Source organism: Drosophila elegans, unplaced genomic scaffold, assembly GCF_018152505.1.
Source record: "Drosophila elegans isolate 14027-0461.03 unplaced genomic scaffold, ASM1815250v1 contig_476, whole genome shotgun sequence".
Taxonomy (NCBI): Eukaryota; Metazoa; Arthropoda; class Insecta; order Diptera; family Drosophilidae; genus Drosophila; species Drosophila elegans.
In genome coordinates this window covers 5,274,195-5,289,616 of record NW_024545863.1, presented here as the reverse complement: position 1 = coordinate 5,289,616, position 15,422 = coordinate 5,274,195, and the positions used below count along the sequence as shown (strand labels likewise).

Here is a 15,422-nt window from a genome sequence, read left to right as displayed (position 1 = left end):
TGCGACGCTTTCGAAAACCAACAAAACGTATTAAAATATTATTGAAGAGAACACTTAACTCACACAAATTTTTTTTTATCGTGTGGGTTAGGTAATACCAATTAATAAAACGCCGCGTGGCACGAACTCGACCCCAAAATATATATGTAGGGCCCACTTGACTTGATTCTGCTGGCATCTGTTGGCTCTTGGCACCCGGCTCATTCAGCTTTTGGCGCTCGGTTTTCAGGCTTTTCAGTATACAGCTCACAGCTGCCGCTTACATCATTAACGGCATCGTTCTTCACACACGGCAACACATTAGGACACTTTAAGTTGCAACTAATGAGACTCTAAAACATAATTGTTCGCATTTAGTTAGATGAGCGGCGCCAGGTAGACACACACTCGCACTTAAAAGTGACACGGCATGAAGATGAAGCAAATAAACAGCAACAACGGAGGGTTTGAGTGGGTGGGCGGCCACGTGGGTGGTCAGGACAACGAAAACAAATGCACCTAATGACACAATTTCCCATACCGACGCCAGGAGGAAAAACTGGAGCAGAAAGAACTGTTATACCGGCGAAGAGTAGTTCGGGAAAATTCCTCTCTTTGACTCGCCACTTCGGTTTTTCCCCCGAAGCTGCTGCGGCGAATTGCGGAAAATCCCAGCCAAGTCGGGGGCCAAGAAGTCGTTTGCCAGTTGAAAATAGCCAACAAAGCGAACCAGTTCTGGCCAAGCCGGCAAATGTGACGAAAGGAAAACCGAGTGACGTCGCGAATTTGTAAAAAGCGAGTGATCTTCGTGCTCGGGCCTACGATGCATAAAACCTACCATTCGAATTAAACAAATAACGACCAGGAATTTCTGCATAACTGGGTATGTTTCAATTTTCTGTGCTTTTGAAAATTAAAGGGGATGGCTTTACAAAATTTGCTTTCACGTAGCAACTTGTAACCTAGTTTTTTGTAGTAATTCCATGTGTTCCCATGCCTCCAAGTGTTCGTGAGTGCGACGCGCATTTCTTGCACTTTATGTTGGCGCGCTGTTTTCCGCCTCTTTTCCTGTACATTTTCTTGAATTTCTGACGTATAAATTCGTGCTGCAGCCAACAACCTCCAACACCCCCCAAAAAAAGGTGCAAAAAAACTAAGAACATGGAAAAGAAGAAAGCAGCACACTGAAAAGTGCAATGGCAGCCCGGAAGCAGCGGGCGGGCAACCGTGATTTGTATGAATGCTGCCATTAAGCTGACACGGCTCGAATACGCCCTGCTCCGTGTTTTCTTCGCCAGCCAACGAGGCGTACGCGTAACGTGAAACGAAATGCAGGCACAGCCGGCGTATGCGTTACAAAAAAAAACTTTTAATCTGTCCGCGTATTACACAAAAGTTTGCAGCACCACCCACCCACCACGTGATCGCCATGAATTCAATTGCCTTGAGTTTTATTTAGAAACAAATGGTGGCAGACTTTCTCCGCGCTTCTTTTGCTGTTTTAAATGACATGAATTAAGATAACAAATTCGCAGAACACAGAAAACAGCAAGCCAAACCGAACCCAACCGAACCGAACCGAACCAAAGAAAATATGGAGGAAAACAGGGCATAATGCTGTGAAACTTTTTTCCGCCGAGACAAAAGAACGTCAGGAATTGTAGCAGAGCGCAAATAGAAAAGCCGGCAGCAACAACAATTGCAAATACTTAAGCCAAAGTCGCGACGCTGTCAAAGTCAGGAAGCTTTTCAGGGGGGGAGTCTGTTCTGAAAAAGTCTAATAAATTAAGCAATTTACATGAATTGTCGTTTGCTGTGCAGCACCAGCAGCCGCTTCCTTATTTTCCCCATTTTCTGAGTTTTTCCCTTTATGCCCGCCCCGCAAGACAACTCATTTGTATGTCGTGGGATTTGTCAGGGGATGAGGTGGAAAAACTTTGCCACTCGCTGACAATGATTCAAAAGCCAGGTAACACAGGTAGCCAGGGTAAAGCCAGGCAATTTGTTTAATTTCATTACATCTGAGTACACCAGTTGATGTTGTTTTGCAGCATGCGCTTATCTCTGCGCATTTGCAACTTTTTCCGGTCCCATTTTCATTTTATGCTTCCCCTTCGACTTGTTGTTTCTATTTCGAATGAAATTTATGTGCATATTTTGGCCATTTTGACTTTGAGTTGTTTTTCTTGTTGCATGCTCGTATAAATGTCAACTCGAGTGCCACGGGCACTAAGCATATGTAGGTATGCCCCTTCTATCTCTATCTCTATCTCTAAATTTATTTATTTTTGTTTCTTTGTATCTAAAAGTTTTCTATGCCCCCACAGATAACCGGCAACAGTTCAAAGTTTCTTTTTTTTGTGTTTATTTGTTGTGGCAGGGGTGACGGAAAGTTTTTTTTGGTGAGGCAGCTTAGGGCTAATTTTTCGCTTTAAGTCAACATGTGGCAGAGAAACGTAATCAAACTATTGATTGTTTGACTGATTTTGGAAGCAGCTGGCAATGTTTTTATTGCGAAGGCGACAGGTAAAAGTTCCCAGCGAAGGGAGAACTTTCCTTCATCTTAGCTTTAACTTTTTGGGAAAAGTTTTACTGTCACGCTTTCCCTTTTGGCGCCACAGGAAATTGATTTCTGATGGCCTTAAATTCTTCTCACGAAATGGAGCCATCACATCGCATCACATCACTTTGAACTGCTCTTTGTCTCCAGGTCTCCAATTCTCCAGTTCTCCAGTTGGATTCGATTTCGCCGGGGGACAGACACACCGGTTAGGTGTTATAACCCCTTTGACATGAGTAAATATTTTCCCTGCACTCTGCTTTTCCCATTTTCCGCATGCTCTTTATTGATTTTGCATAAGCAGCAAAGCGAAGCAGTGTGGGAAATTGAATCTCACATAAAACGCTGCAAGTACTTTGCATATAAAATCAAGTATCCGACACGTTAGCCCCGAACATGTTTGTCTTGGCGCTGCGGAGTTGTGGACGCAACTGCCAAGGGAAAGAGGTTTTAGGATAAAACCGAACATCTTGTTTTTATTAAGAACCCAGAGTTCTAGCTTGGTCAAGACCACAGGCAAAGTTTTCCCGGCCTGAACTTGCACTGTGGCACTTAATCAACAACGAAACAAAATGCGGTTGGTGGTCTCTGGTTGAGAAGTGCTCATGCTCATGACAAATGTGTAAATACACCCTGCCCCATGTCCAGAGTGGCCCGAATGCCACAAGCAAATGCAAATGCTGTTCAAAACATTTTACCAATTGCATAAAGTTTTACTTTACCCAAAATTGCTCAAGCACCTGCTACTGTATTCACAGTGCGTTGAAAAAAAGGATGAAGTACAAAACAAAAAGACTGAATGAATAAGTCTTAAAATGGGACAATATTTCGGTATTCGATGAAATTGTGCTAATGTTATAAAATTAAACTCCTAAAAAGACTGTACAAAAATGTAAATATATGAATGTAATTATATGATAATTTATGACTAGATATTTTAAATAAGATATCTAAGACTTAACCAACTAAGTTATTATAAATTTGATTGGTTAAAAAATAATAAAAGGAAGAAATGCCATTAAATTAAAAAACTTTTTTTTACTAGGATTTAAGAAATAATTTTTTTCTTTAACACTTGGAGTTCGGAAAAAGTGCTATGTTCGTTGCATAATTATTTTTTATGCCCAGCGAAATATACATTTTGTCACTTGCTGTGGGTAAAATGGCATTTTTGCGCTTATTTAAGCCATTGCATAAATTTCAACTGAAAATGAATGCCAAACCACATACGCGTGTGTTGGGGTGTATGCAAATTTACTGTGGTGAGACTTTTTCGAAGAGGGTCCTGGGGAAAGTGCAGGAGCCAGGACCGGAGCATAATGTGTGCTGGCCTTTAGCAACCAGACAGACGTGTTTCAGACATTTAGCATATAGCCACACACACACTAACACGCACACGTCGAAAAAGCACACACACACACATCGAAGCATGCCCACACACACATGCGCAAGCTTCAATGTCAAAGTTGTCCAAAGAATGTGTGCGAAAATATTTTGCGAAATAAGGCGCGAATGAAAAATTTATAAAATATTCAAATAAGCACTTCGCATTTTAGCACCATGATAAGGAAACACTCGACTATGGTGTGCTGTCCTCATAAAAAATATCTGTGGCTGTCGCAAAAAAATTACACAAATATGCAAAATTTTAATAAAATTAAACGAAAAGCAGAGAGTATTAATGAGGATGGAGGGATATATTCGAAATTCGTAGTCCAATTTTTTTAATGCAAAACCAAAGCCCCCAAACTTGAGCGATAAAAGCAAAAACGTTTCACTCGACCAAAATAAAATGATAAAAAATTACGAAGCAACAAGAGGAGGAAAACTATTTAAGTTTTAAGCGTTTGACGCTTTACAACCGCAAAATGTCGACACAAAGTTTCTCATGCATCCCACCGCCCTTTTCTCGCCAGAAAATGAGCAAAATGCCAAGCTGAACAACGGCATCACTTCATTGCCATGTTAACCCAAAGTCATAAAGTCAAGGATAAAATGCAAAACTGCCGAAGTTTTAATTTAAATTTGAGCAGCTAAGCGAGCAGCGGAGATAAAAAATATGATCTCGCAAAAATAATACAGGGCGGGAAACTTTTGTCAGACCAACGCAGAATGTACGACTCGGTGACAGTCTTTTTTCCACTCGCTCCCCAAGTTGCCAATAACTCAGCGCGTTTCTCAGATACAGAAATTGAAGTTGTCGTGCATGTTGACTCAGCACCGAAAAAAAATGCTACATAGTTTAAAGTTTTAAGCAACTATTAAATTTAAGCAATTATTAAATTAAATTAAAACATAAAAGATATACATTTGGTATTGTTTGATATACCCATTTTTTAGTAAATAAAGTAAACAAATCATATAGCAATTCAATACAAAAGTTTTGTTTGTTAATTGAATTAAAAAAGTTTATAGTAACTTATGTAGTTAGAGGGGAATCACAGACCAGAGCATTGGACTTGCATAATAACTAACTGAAACTTCTCTCTGTGTGACAAAAAGCTTTGGCGAAGAAAGCATAGAAAAAGGGGGGGAGGAAAGCGCAAGGAAAAAGAGTTACGATGCCTTTGAGTAAAACACTTTCTGCGGTCGCCAACCAGCCAGCACTGTCGCTTTCGAGCTGCGCTGAACGTTATCTGCATAACTCATACGCACTGTGGCCGCCTAGTTTATTCGAGAGCAGGGAAAAGTGCGAACAGCCAGTAGCTGCAGAAATTTGCAACACATGGCGCAATCCTACCACCCACACTTTCGCATACATGAACATACATGGTGCGCTTTAAGCTTCCGTAAATATTGCCAGACCTTCCAGCTTCACTTCGGTTTTTTTTCATTCGCCCAACAGCGTATTCCCTCGCGCGGTGACTTATCGACTTGGGTTCCTGGCAGCTACGTAAAGTCCTTACTGCACGACTCGGGTATTATCTATGCATGAGTGTTTTTAATTTTTGCCCGACCACCAACGGCTTTTTGCACTGATGCCTTGATTAAGCAGCAGTTTCCAAGTTGTTAAGAACCACTTCCCGCAGACGGTTGCATGAAATTCTAGTTATTGATATAAAATTCTCAAGTATTTATTAGTGCTGGAAACTTTGCACTTCAGTTATGGATACGAAAATAGTGCTAAGTTCTTTAAAGAGTTTTTTTATCGGCAATTATGAGTTTATTCATTTCAAACAGAAATTCATAGCCAAATACTTAAATTCATTTCCCGGCACAGTGAATAGGTCCTTTTAATTTTTGTTTCAACAGTAGTTCATGACAAAACCTGTAGTAAATTAAACAAATATGTAGCACATTTTCCTGCATATTCAAAGCAAATATCTCTGTTTTATTTTCATCAATTGGATCCATCTGTTGTTTAACTCTTTCGCAAGCTGACCTCAGCTGTCGCCATCCATCAAACGCCAACAGATCCTTGGCCACAAAAGAGTTGCTCACCCAACCAGAGCTATCCATTTCGTGTGGCTCCCTCATCTCATTCCCGCCCACGTAATGAAAGGCCAAGGAGTCTTTTTGAGGAAGGAGCTAAACAACAAGGTTTCTGCTCCTTTTGTTTCCATACCATTTTCACGCCAGTTTCCATGACGCACCCAGCGAGTTTTTCCGCAATGAATAACTGAATGACAGGCAAAATGAATGGCACTGTGGGGTATGTCCGAGTACAGGAGGGGGTAATGGGTATCGTGATATAGTGGACACCGGGCGATCCGTTTGACTAATGCAGAAGCAAGGTACTGACAAGTAGCATGCTCCAACAGCCCAAGACAATGGGCAATTAACCCGTAAGGCAGGATATACCAAATCAAGGACTATGTGCAACAGGGATGCGAGTTTGGACTTTCTACTCCTAGAACTTTTCTTTCCCAAGACCAGAGAAAATAGTAGTTTGATATAAACTATAAACATAATTTTTTGAAAATATTTGTAAGTTCTTAAGTCTTTCAAGCACTGTTCTGATTTCTCAAATTTAGTTAAAATATTTCGGCAATATTTTTTAAGCATATTTATGTAAAAGCTTATTGAACACAAAATATTTCTGTTATAAACTGTAAGCTATTTTATAGCCAGAAAAGGCTACATTAAAAGTTTAAAGGAATATAATAAACAAACAGAAATTATTTAGATTTATTATTTTTATTAATATCTGCATGCTCATATCGGTCTAGCATCACTGTGTTGCGCTCATGACAAAAAGGAGCCAAAATCGAAGTTGGCCAATCCAAATTTGGCAGCTAAGGAATATGCTGGCCTACTTCGCGAACCGCAAGGGAGTCATAAAATGTCAGCTAGTGGCGACCTCCGAAAGAGTAACTTCCGCAAGTCGCAAATCATTTCATTTGCCATCGAAGAAAAGTTTTCGGACAGTGGGCTCGCCACACCCCACAAAGATTGTCTGGGTCATGGCAGACAGGTAAACAATGTGTTCTGTGAGCTTTCATTAGCCAGACAGTAACAACAAATTTAAGGTGAAAACACAACTGATTGTGTGATCCAATGACTGGCATTATAAAAAGTCTTCAAAAATGGAGAGCAAGAGATGCAGAGTGAGTGTCATTGGAATGGCGTCCTCGATTCTGTCAGAGATTGGATATGAACGTTTCACTGTTGATTGAGTCAATGATGATGCCATTAAAAGTCGCAAATTGATGTTTCTGTTTCAAATGTGTGTATATGTCTCCATCTGTGCTGGTTTGTGCTTGTGGCTGTGTGTGTGCCAATTACAAGCGTTAGACGCTGTTGTTCGCATTCTAACAACGGAAACAAGCCAGAGATTTATTTTTGATATTTCCGCTTTGGTGGAGCAGTAGCAGCAAAACATCAGGGCGAAACTTTTTCGATAAAAATGTAAATTTATTGGATGTGTGTGACAAACACGCTACAGTATATGTACACTAAAAAACAATTCCTAAAATATATTAGCAAAATTATACATTTTAATTTTCGTTATAAAATAAAAGATCTTAAAATTATTTGCAGTAGTGAAAATTTTAATATCTTAACTAATGATTGCATATTTCATTATTAAATATTTTTCGTTTGAAGAAATTAATATTTTATAATTTGTGGCATCTTTTATTTTAATTTAAACTAAATTAATAAAATATTTTTTTGTTCTTTCTTTTTTTCTCGGTGTACTGTAAAAGCCATACAATCATACAACGGCAATAATATCATGTTGTCGTTGATGAAGCAAAAGAATGAATAGATATATAAGTGAGAAAAGGAGGGGAAACGCTGTGATCTCTGTTCATCACGCACGGCTTAAATCATATTTGTATGGTTTTTTATTGACACATTTCGTTATTGTAGTTAACAATTTATTCATTTGGCTTGGACTTCATCGTTGCTAGTTGGTGTGTTGTTATGCTAACTTACTTTTTAGTAGTTTTACATGTTTCTTTTTATGTAGCGTTACAAATTATGCACATACGCCCAAAAACTTTGGGTATTTCGAAAAAAAAAAATGTATCACATATAAGCACATAATTTCTTTTGTTAGGCGATTTCTAAGGATATAAACTCGTTTGGACATTGTCAAAGAACGTAGGTGGCCCAAACAATAGACAAAGAAAATAAAATTTCTTGCTTTAATGACCAAATAAACATAGCTATAGCCAGTTTTGTATTTTACTGCTCAAAGAGTTATTTTCGGCAATAAATAAATCATTAAATCATGCACTCAGTCCCCTCTCCAAAGTAAACTCATAATCACAATACTACGTAAACAAACAAGCAACTTAAATGGCCAACTGCCATGGAATTTAATTAATAAATAAGTCAGGACACTTGGACATCCAAACAAAAATAAATAGTAATTAATACAAAATAATTATGTGTTTAATCAATACAATAAACATGAAAAATGGCGCCACAGCACAAATATTATTTCAGACATCAGAAGGTAGAAATTAATGACCAGAGAGAGTATTAAATATCAATTGCAACTTAAAGCGAAAAAAACTGTAGGATTGCAGTCGTTGCAGGCTTCTCAAATGGAAGCGGAAGATCGCTAGAGAAGTGCGAAACAAGGATGCAAAAGGACGAGATGTCCGCTATAGACGATGACAACGTTATCGGGTGGAAATTATTTCCCAACAAAGTCACTGTCGTCGAAATGGGATCCCATTCACATTCCCTTCAAATGATTAGAGGGATAAAACATATTTTTAAATCAAAGTTGGGTAGGGAAAAAGGAACCTATCAGCTATTAGGCCGAATTGAGTACGAAAAAACGACAGTGGCGGTGGGAAATCAAAAAAGGTTACAAATAGCCATCATAAAAACTTTATTTGTGCAAAGGATTGAAAACAAGAGTCGACCAAGGGACAAATGGCGACGAGGCCCCATGCATGCCAATGCCGCTGTCTCACTCAACTCGATTCTGCACTGAACGAAAATATAAAATACAAGTACTCAATTGAATATAAGAAGTAAATATTAAAAATATACATTTTAATTTTTATACCGATAAAAATAAAAATTAAATATAAAAATGTATTTAAAAAAAAAAAACAGTCAATTAAGTTTCGGAAAACGTGTTGATTGGGAAATTTATGAACAATACTTGCTCATCTAATAATATTATTTATGAAGTCATATCTAACTACAACATAGCGAATAATAATTTTGTCAAAAAGTCGAATCATATCTGATAAAGAAATCATTACTCCTCTGTTTGAATATTAATATAAAAATACACTTTTCATTTTATTATTTTCCAACGTGTAAATATATCTCATATATTTCCTATTATATGGACAAAAGTGAGTTCTGGGTGGTTAGCTGATTTGGGTTGGGTGGTGAAGGTCGACCAGCGCGTGTTTATTGTTGTTTATGTGCCATGATGCTTTGCCCACAATTTGCAGTCCTCAAACTCCCCTTCGATTTTCGTTATTCGTTTCGTTTCGGTTGGGTTTGGTTTTCTGTGGGGCTTTGCGATTGCCTTTGTTTGGCGTTGTTAAAAAACATTTATGCGACATTATCAAAAGCAATGCGACACACACACACACTATGCTTATTGCTGTTCACGAGGTTATAGCATTTGATTATTGCCGGGGATTAAGCTATAATTGCGTATCGCATTTCGGTTATTTGTTTTCATTCCACGTCCGAGAATCGGTTAATACTGATGGTTGTTTGTGTCGATGGTAGTGCCAAGGATATCGGAATCATTAGCGGCTGCAATATGTTTTGATGATCCCGGCAAGCTCTTAAGCCCTTGCATTTTCCCTAAGTCTTGTGTAATGTATAACCTTGATTTAGTGACCGAAACTGTGTCGTCTTAAAGTGGAAGACCCCTAAATTTTGGTTGAACTCAATCAGGAAACCACTAAAACACACATACCCCAAGCAAACCTACACAATGAAACACACATGTACGTGTATACTGTATAGCAGCTGGAATCGGTTTGAAAATTTCAGGCATATTTGGCAACGGGTCATTAAATACGGAAATTGAGTCAACAAAAGCCAAAGACGCCAGGAAGGATATATACAAACCACTAACACACACGCACTTCCACCCTCACACAAGCTCATACAGTTGGTGATGTAAATATAGTACTGATAGCAGAGATATTGGTTCTAACAGGATCCAACTTAGATTTTATTTGAGTCTTCGAAAGGACACACTCAAACGCTGTTCAATTCGTTAAGAATCGAGAATCCGGTCATATTTAAGCACTAAGAAACTAAATTACAAATTTTGTTAAGTTCATATTTTCACTTAACATAATTGCAATGATTACTCTTATAAAGTGTGATAGATAAAGAAATAATGATAATGGTTTATAGAATATTGTTTGAATTTTAATTATTTAACTATAATTCTGGCCGTTGCTGTTCCAAACACACGTGAATTGAGAGCTCTACACACACACACAAGAACAACAAATCGGAAGTTTTATTTTTGGTCTGCTTCGGATCGCTGGCAAAAGTCAAGCTACATAAAAGATGCCCCGAAACGTTTACTTGTTTTTGTTGCCCCATCCGCCTTGTATTTCATTATGTAACCCTCGATTTTTAGGGACCCAAAGCCAAACCAAGCATAACAGATGCAAACCTCACGAATAATTGCCGGCAAGAAGGGGAGAAAACTGCCTTCGATTGGCTGCCAATAACAGAGCAGGAATTCTTCGCCAGGAAGGACTCGAATGTGGACATGTGCTTGTGAACGATGTATGTGTGTTGACGAGTCAAAGGTTAAACTAAGCAATGTGTTGATTGTGAATCAAGCGTGAAAGCGGTCAAAACGTATTTGCCACTTTTATATTTAAATTGTTGATTTTGTGTAAGCGCTGCATCAAGGCAATTCAACACATAACGAATGAAGAAAGGTTATTACCAGATTTGTAAATTTAAAACGTTCCCCTAGCCTTATGTAATTATACATTTCTAATTTTTTCCTTTTAGAATTTTGTTGTTCTGTATATTTAAAAGATAAGCGCAAACTTACTTGTTAAGGCAGATTTCCCCTGAATGTTTCATCCGCAACTTAGGTCTTAAAACTTCCTTGATTAACAAAGCAGCCTGAACTAGACAGCCAGGCGCCCAATTATGTTGTCCAAGGCAATGAGAATTGCTTAGAAATGCCGCCGACGTATTACATAGCCACCTACTGGGCTGAGTGCGAGTTATAATTGAAATAATTGCTGGTTACTTGGAACAATCAGCACAGCAGGTGGGCGCCAAACTATTATTAGTTGTTGGCGGCTTAGTTTAGTTGGGCCATATTGTGCCCAACATTCCCAATGCTCCCCCAGTGTGCCAAACATTGTTCATTATGTTTTTTGCGAATATCTTATTCGTGGGGAGATAATGGTATATTTAATATCATACAAAAATTAACGGCAGCCTGTCTTTCAAATCAAACTACACACAAAACAAAATTATTTGATTTGACGATAGTTCTTCATATTCTAAGGAACATTATGATAAATTCATCTTTTCTTTCATAGTTTTTTGATTTTTTATTTAATTCTTGACGCAGGTATCTATTAAGACCCATTCCAGACTTAATTAATTGACTTTTAATATTTTGGTTTTAGAATCCAGGAATCGAATTGTCACTTCACCCAAATCAATTATGTTCCTATATATATTCTCGTTGTTTAGTGGTTTGCTGTCGCAGCCAAATAGCAATGTGTGATTGCAATTGAAATTGGCGTCCGTGGTTGATTGGGGAATTGGGTTAATTAGTTGGTCAGGTGAGCAGGGCCAGAAACTCATTGATACACTCCGCAACTGTCCACGGTTTTGTAGTTCCGGCTCACTGGCAACAAAGTAAACACCTTTGGCAACGCAGTTTCGTGGTGGAATGGCAAGGAATGCAATAAACATAATTAAAACGCCTTAAATTCACGTAACAGAATGCCAAGAAAATTAACTTTTCAGCATTGTTGGCGACAATTTCATGCAAGAACTGCCGCTGCTGCAGATACTCACCGTACGGCCCAACAGGCGCAATTAACATATTTTATCAATCTTTTTTCTGGCCCCGCTGCCAGCTCCACTTACGCAATTTAAATAACTCAAGTGGCAAACGGCCCAAAAGAGCAAAGGACACTCGAAGCAGGCAGGATGTTGCGACGGAAGGGGCTTCGGAGATCCACGGACGTATGGCGAAGTCACCAGTCCCATAAACACATTAACACTTTGCGTATGGGTGGGGCCTTTTCTGGTGGGCGGTTTGGTGCATGGGTGGTTGAGTGCCAGGTGAAGTGCTGGCGGGTCAAAGTTGGCCAGGCAACATTAAGCCCGCCAAGTATTTTTATTTTTTCACATACACCGCTGATTCATGCACTGCGAAAAATTTTTAAATCAGAAATAGCATTGTGCTTAAATGCCAACAACAATATGATGAATTTTACAAATTAAGATTTCGTTTGTTCTTGCACAAAGAAATTGATTTATAATATTATATTCCTAAAATTCGTTTTGTGTTTTTAGCTTTTCTTTTATTTTTTAAATACTTTTTTTAAAATTGCGTCTTTTATTTACGTGTACTACAAAGGAAGGGTCCTACGAGGGACTGGAAGTGATAGGTAGACCAACAAGGTCGCCTAGCAGAGACCAACTCACGCACTTGGCGGATAAGCAGGATCCGCAGGATACGCGAGAGGCTGCCACATAAATTACACTTTAATTTTGCAGCAATTTTTGGCCACGGCTTATAAATCAGCCGAGTTGCGCCTAACGCGACGTCGACGACAGCTGGCTGCTCCTCCGCCGGATTCTCTCTGGCCCTGGGCACGGATCCCGGTCCTCTAGGTCCTTGGGAACCTCCATCCCCTGCCCTGCTGGGAGCCAGGCCACTCGCAAAATTGAAATTTCAATTTAATTACATAGAAAGGGGGCCCGACCTCAAGACCATGTGCCCGCAAAATGAGCTGTCGTTGTGGGTCAAAAATAACCACCCAAAAAAACCACCCAAAGTGTGCAACAAAAACAGCGAGGAGGTCCTTGTTAGATCTGCTCACTTGAACTGAACTGCTCGTGGGTTTGGCTTAATTTGTTGAGATAATTGTGCCGAAATTATATTATTATTAAATTCGCATCCGTTAGTCCTCTTTTTTCCATGCTTATTATGAAAATTGGATTTCAAGTGCTGTGTGTGTGTGGGTGAGTTTCGACCTTAGTCGGGGTCTCTTCCTTCTCGTTACGTAATTGGATTTTGTATGAGATTTGGCCAGAGAAAAAAGCAAGGAAAAGGAAAGAAAAACCCAAATGTTATTAGCTGAGGGTCAGGACTGAGTTTTCGAATCAGTTCTTCAAATTGTGATGGGCTGGCGGTGTGATAACTTCCATTAGGCTGTAGCCTGCAGACCCATTGCAATCCTACTTGCGACTCAAGTTCCGCAAAAACCATAGAATCACTCAAAAGTTCTCCAGCACTTCAACTGTCTCTTTTTGCCCCATTTATAAAATTCGCACGCTCGGCGAATCGCGGATTTAATGCTGAATTGGGCGTGTCAGAGGCAACAACAATGCACGCTGTTCTCTAAAACTTTTGGGCGGGGCTTTTAATTAATTCCCGGGGCATTAAAAGTGGAAACAGAAGCCAGCAGCGCAAAGATTCAAAGTCAAGTTGCCAGCAAAATCAGCAAAGGAGGCGAAAAACAAAAATAAACGCGAATGAATTTACAAAATATGATTATGAATAAAGGCCATTCATGCAAAAGGCTCAGCGGCAGACAGAACCGCAAATGTGGGAAAGTTGCCACATGAAGAGGGTTAAGTTATGGGCGGGTTGTCGGAGTGGGGTTAACCACATGCCGATCATGGGGCGTGCAAAATCAATTTTAAAGCGTATTTAATAAAAGCGCATTTATGCGTCGTTCTCTGCGGCAATTAAGTGCAGCAAATGGCAGCCTGCGGGCTGATATTGCTCGTTTTTCATCTGCTCTGAATATGCCATTTCTTCTTCTCCGCTTTACCTATTATTTGCCGCCTAACGAATAACTATTTGATCACACAAGTTTTTAAATAACATTTCTTTCGGCTTTGTCTGTAATTATGATTTAGGTAGTTATCATAAGTAATTTCATGAGATTTAAGTCTATGCTGATATCGATTTGAATTTATAAATGCAACCATTATCATTTTGGATTCCGTATTTTTTTATTTTAAATTATTTTGAACAAAATGTTGAATAGTAATGTATATATTATATTGGTGATACATTTACCATATGTAGAAGCAAAGCTTTATGTTAAGTATCATATATATTTTGGGTACAGATAATCTGTGTCATCTTTCGTACCTTTGGTGATCAACGGGTTAAGAGCACGTGGCTGTCGCAGTAATTAAGCTGATGTAAAAATCTTTGACTTGCTGCGAACGCAAATAGCGGGCAATTAAATGTGGGTTCAACAGGAAGAGCCGCCGGCTTAATGCCACTGCACCGCTGATGACATCACTTGAACACTGCACCACGGCACCGAGGCACCAAAGCACCACCCACTGGATCAATATCAATGTCATCGACTGCAACGAAAGATTTATGACAATCCGAGGGACTTTCGCCCATCTGTGTTTCATGCTCACCTGACAGCTGATGGCCCGTTGGAGCCCCGAAACTTTGAAATCAACATTTCAATTTGTTGGCGGCTGCCGCTCTGGCAATTTGGTGTGAAAAACTTGTAGCTATTTTAAAGTCATCAGCAGCAACAGAAACAGCAGCAACAACAGCAGCAACAACAGCAGCAACAACAGCAGCAACAACTGGAGTTGCCGGCAACTTTTATTGCCCATGTGCTGGGCATGTCTTCGTGCCAATTGCGTCATGGCAGGCGAAATGTGTCAAGTGAGCGGTGACTGATGTGGCGAGTAACAAGGAGTAGTCGCACACTGAGCGAAAATAATGCTTTTTAAAATGTGAATACAAGTCCAACAGCTCAGTTAGTTAATTACGGTGGATGGCAGAACCTGAGTAAAACGGTTTAAATAATTAAATATGAAGTTGTCTTTGGGATTTGCCATACAACCATACATGAAAACAAAGGGATTTATTTTTATTCGGCCAAACAAGTTGAGTTTAAACGGGTTATTATATTTATATTTAATAAAATACATCTTTTTTTTAAGGAAAAGTTCTTGGAAAGCAATTTATTACTAGTATTCAGAAAACCTGAAGCCATTTATTAAAGGAATGAATTTTTTCAGTGCAGCGGCATAATACACTCCACTCGTTTTCCCTCCCCCTTTCAAGTTGTGTTGCATGTGAGAAGCGTGCATAAAAATGTTTCATTCAAGCACTGGAATTAAAAGTAACGAGTGGAGTGAAAATGTAAAGGAGCTCCTGCTCCTGGAGCAGGCACTCGAAATGGCGTTGGCTTTATTCCGGCAATTGTCTGAGACAGTTAACCCCGTACAGACACAC

The 15,422-nt window shown here is 39.3% G+C and overlaps 2 protein-coding genes across 2 annotated transcripts in view; one reads left to right on the top strand and one right to left on the bottom strand.

The window, feature by feature from the left end:
* Positions 1-200: 200 nt before the first annotated feature.
* On the bottom strand, positions 201-353 carry LOC108140373. The gene is given in 1 exon segment (XM_017263066.1): positions 201-353. A coding segment is annotated over 1 exon segment (153 nt).
* A 354-nt stretch (positions 354-707) lies between these two features.
* The window catches only part of LOC108140697, a 35,110-nt gene continuing 20,395 nt past the window's right edge, over positions 708-15,422 (top strand). The window contains exon 1 of the mRNA XM_017263648.1: positions 708-862. The gene's annotated coding sequence lies outside the window, so the exon portion shown is untranslated. The remainder of the gene's footprint in view (positions 863-15,422) is intronic.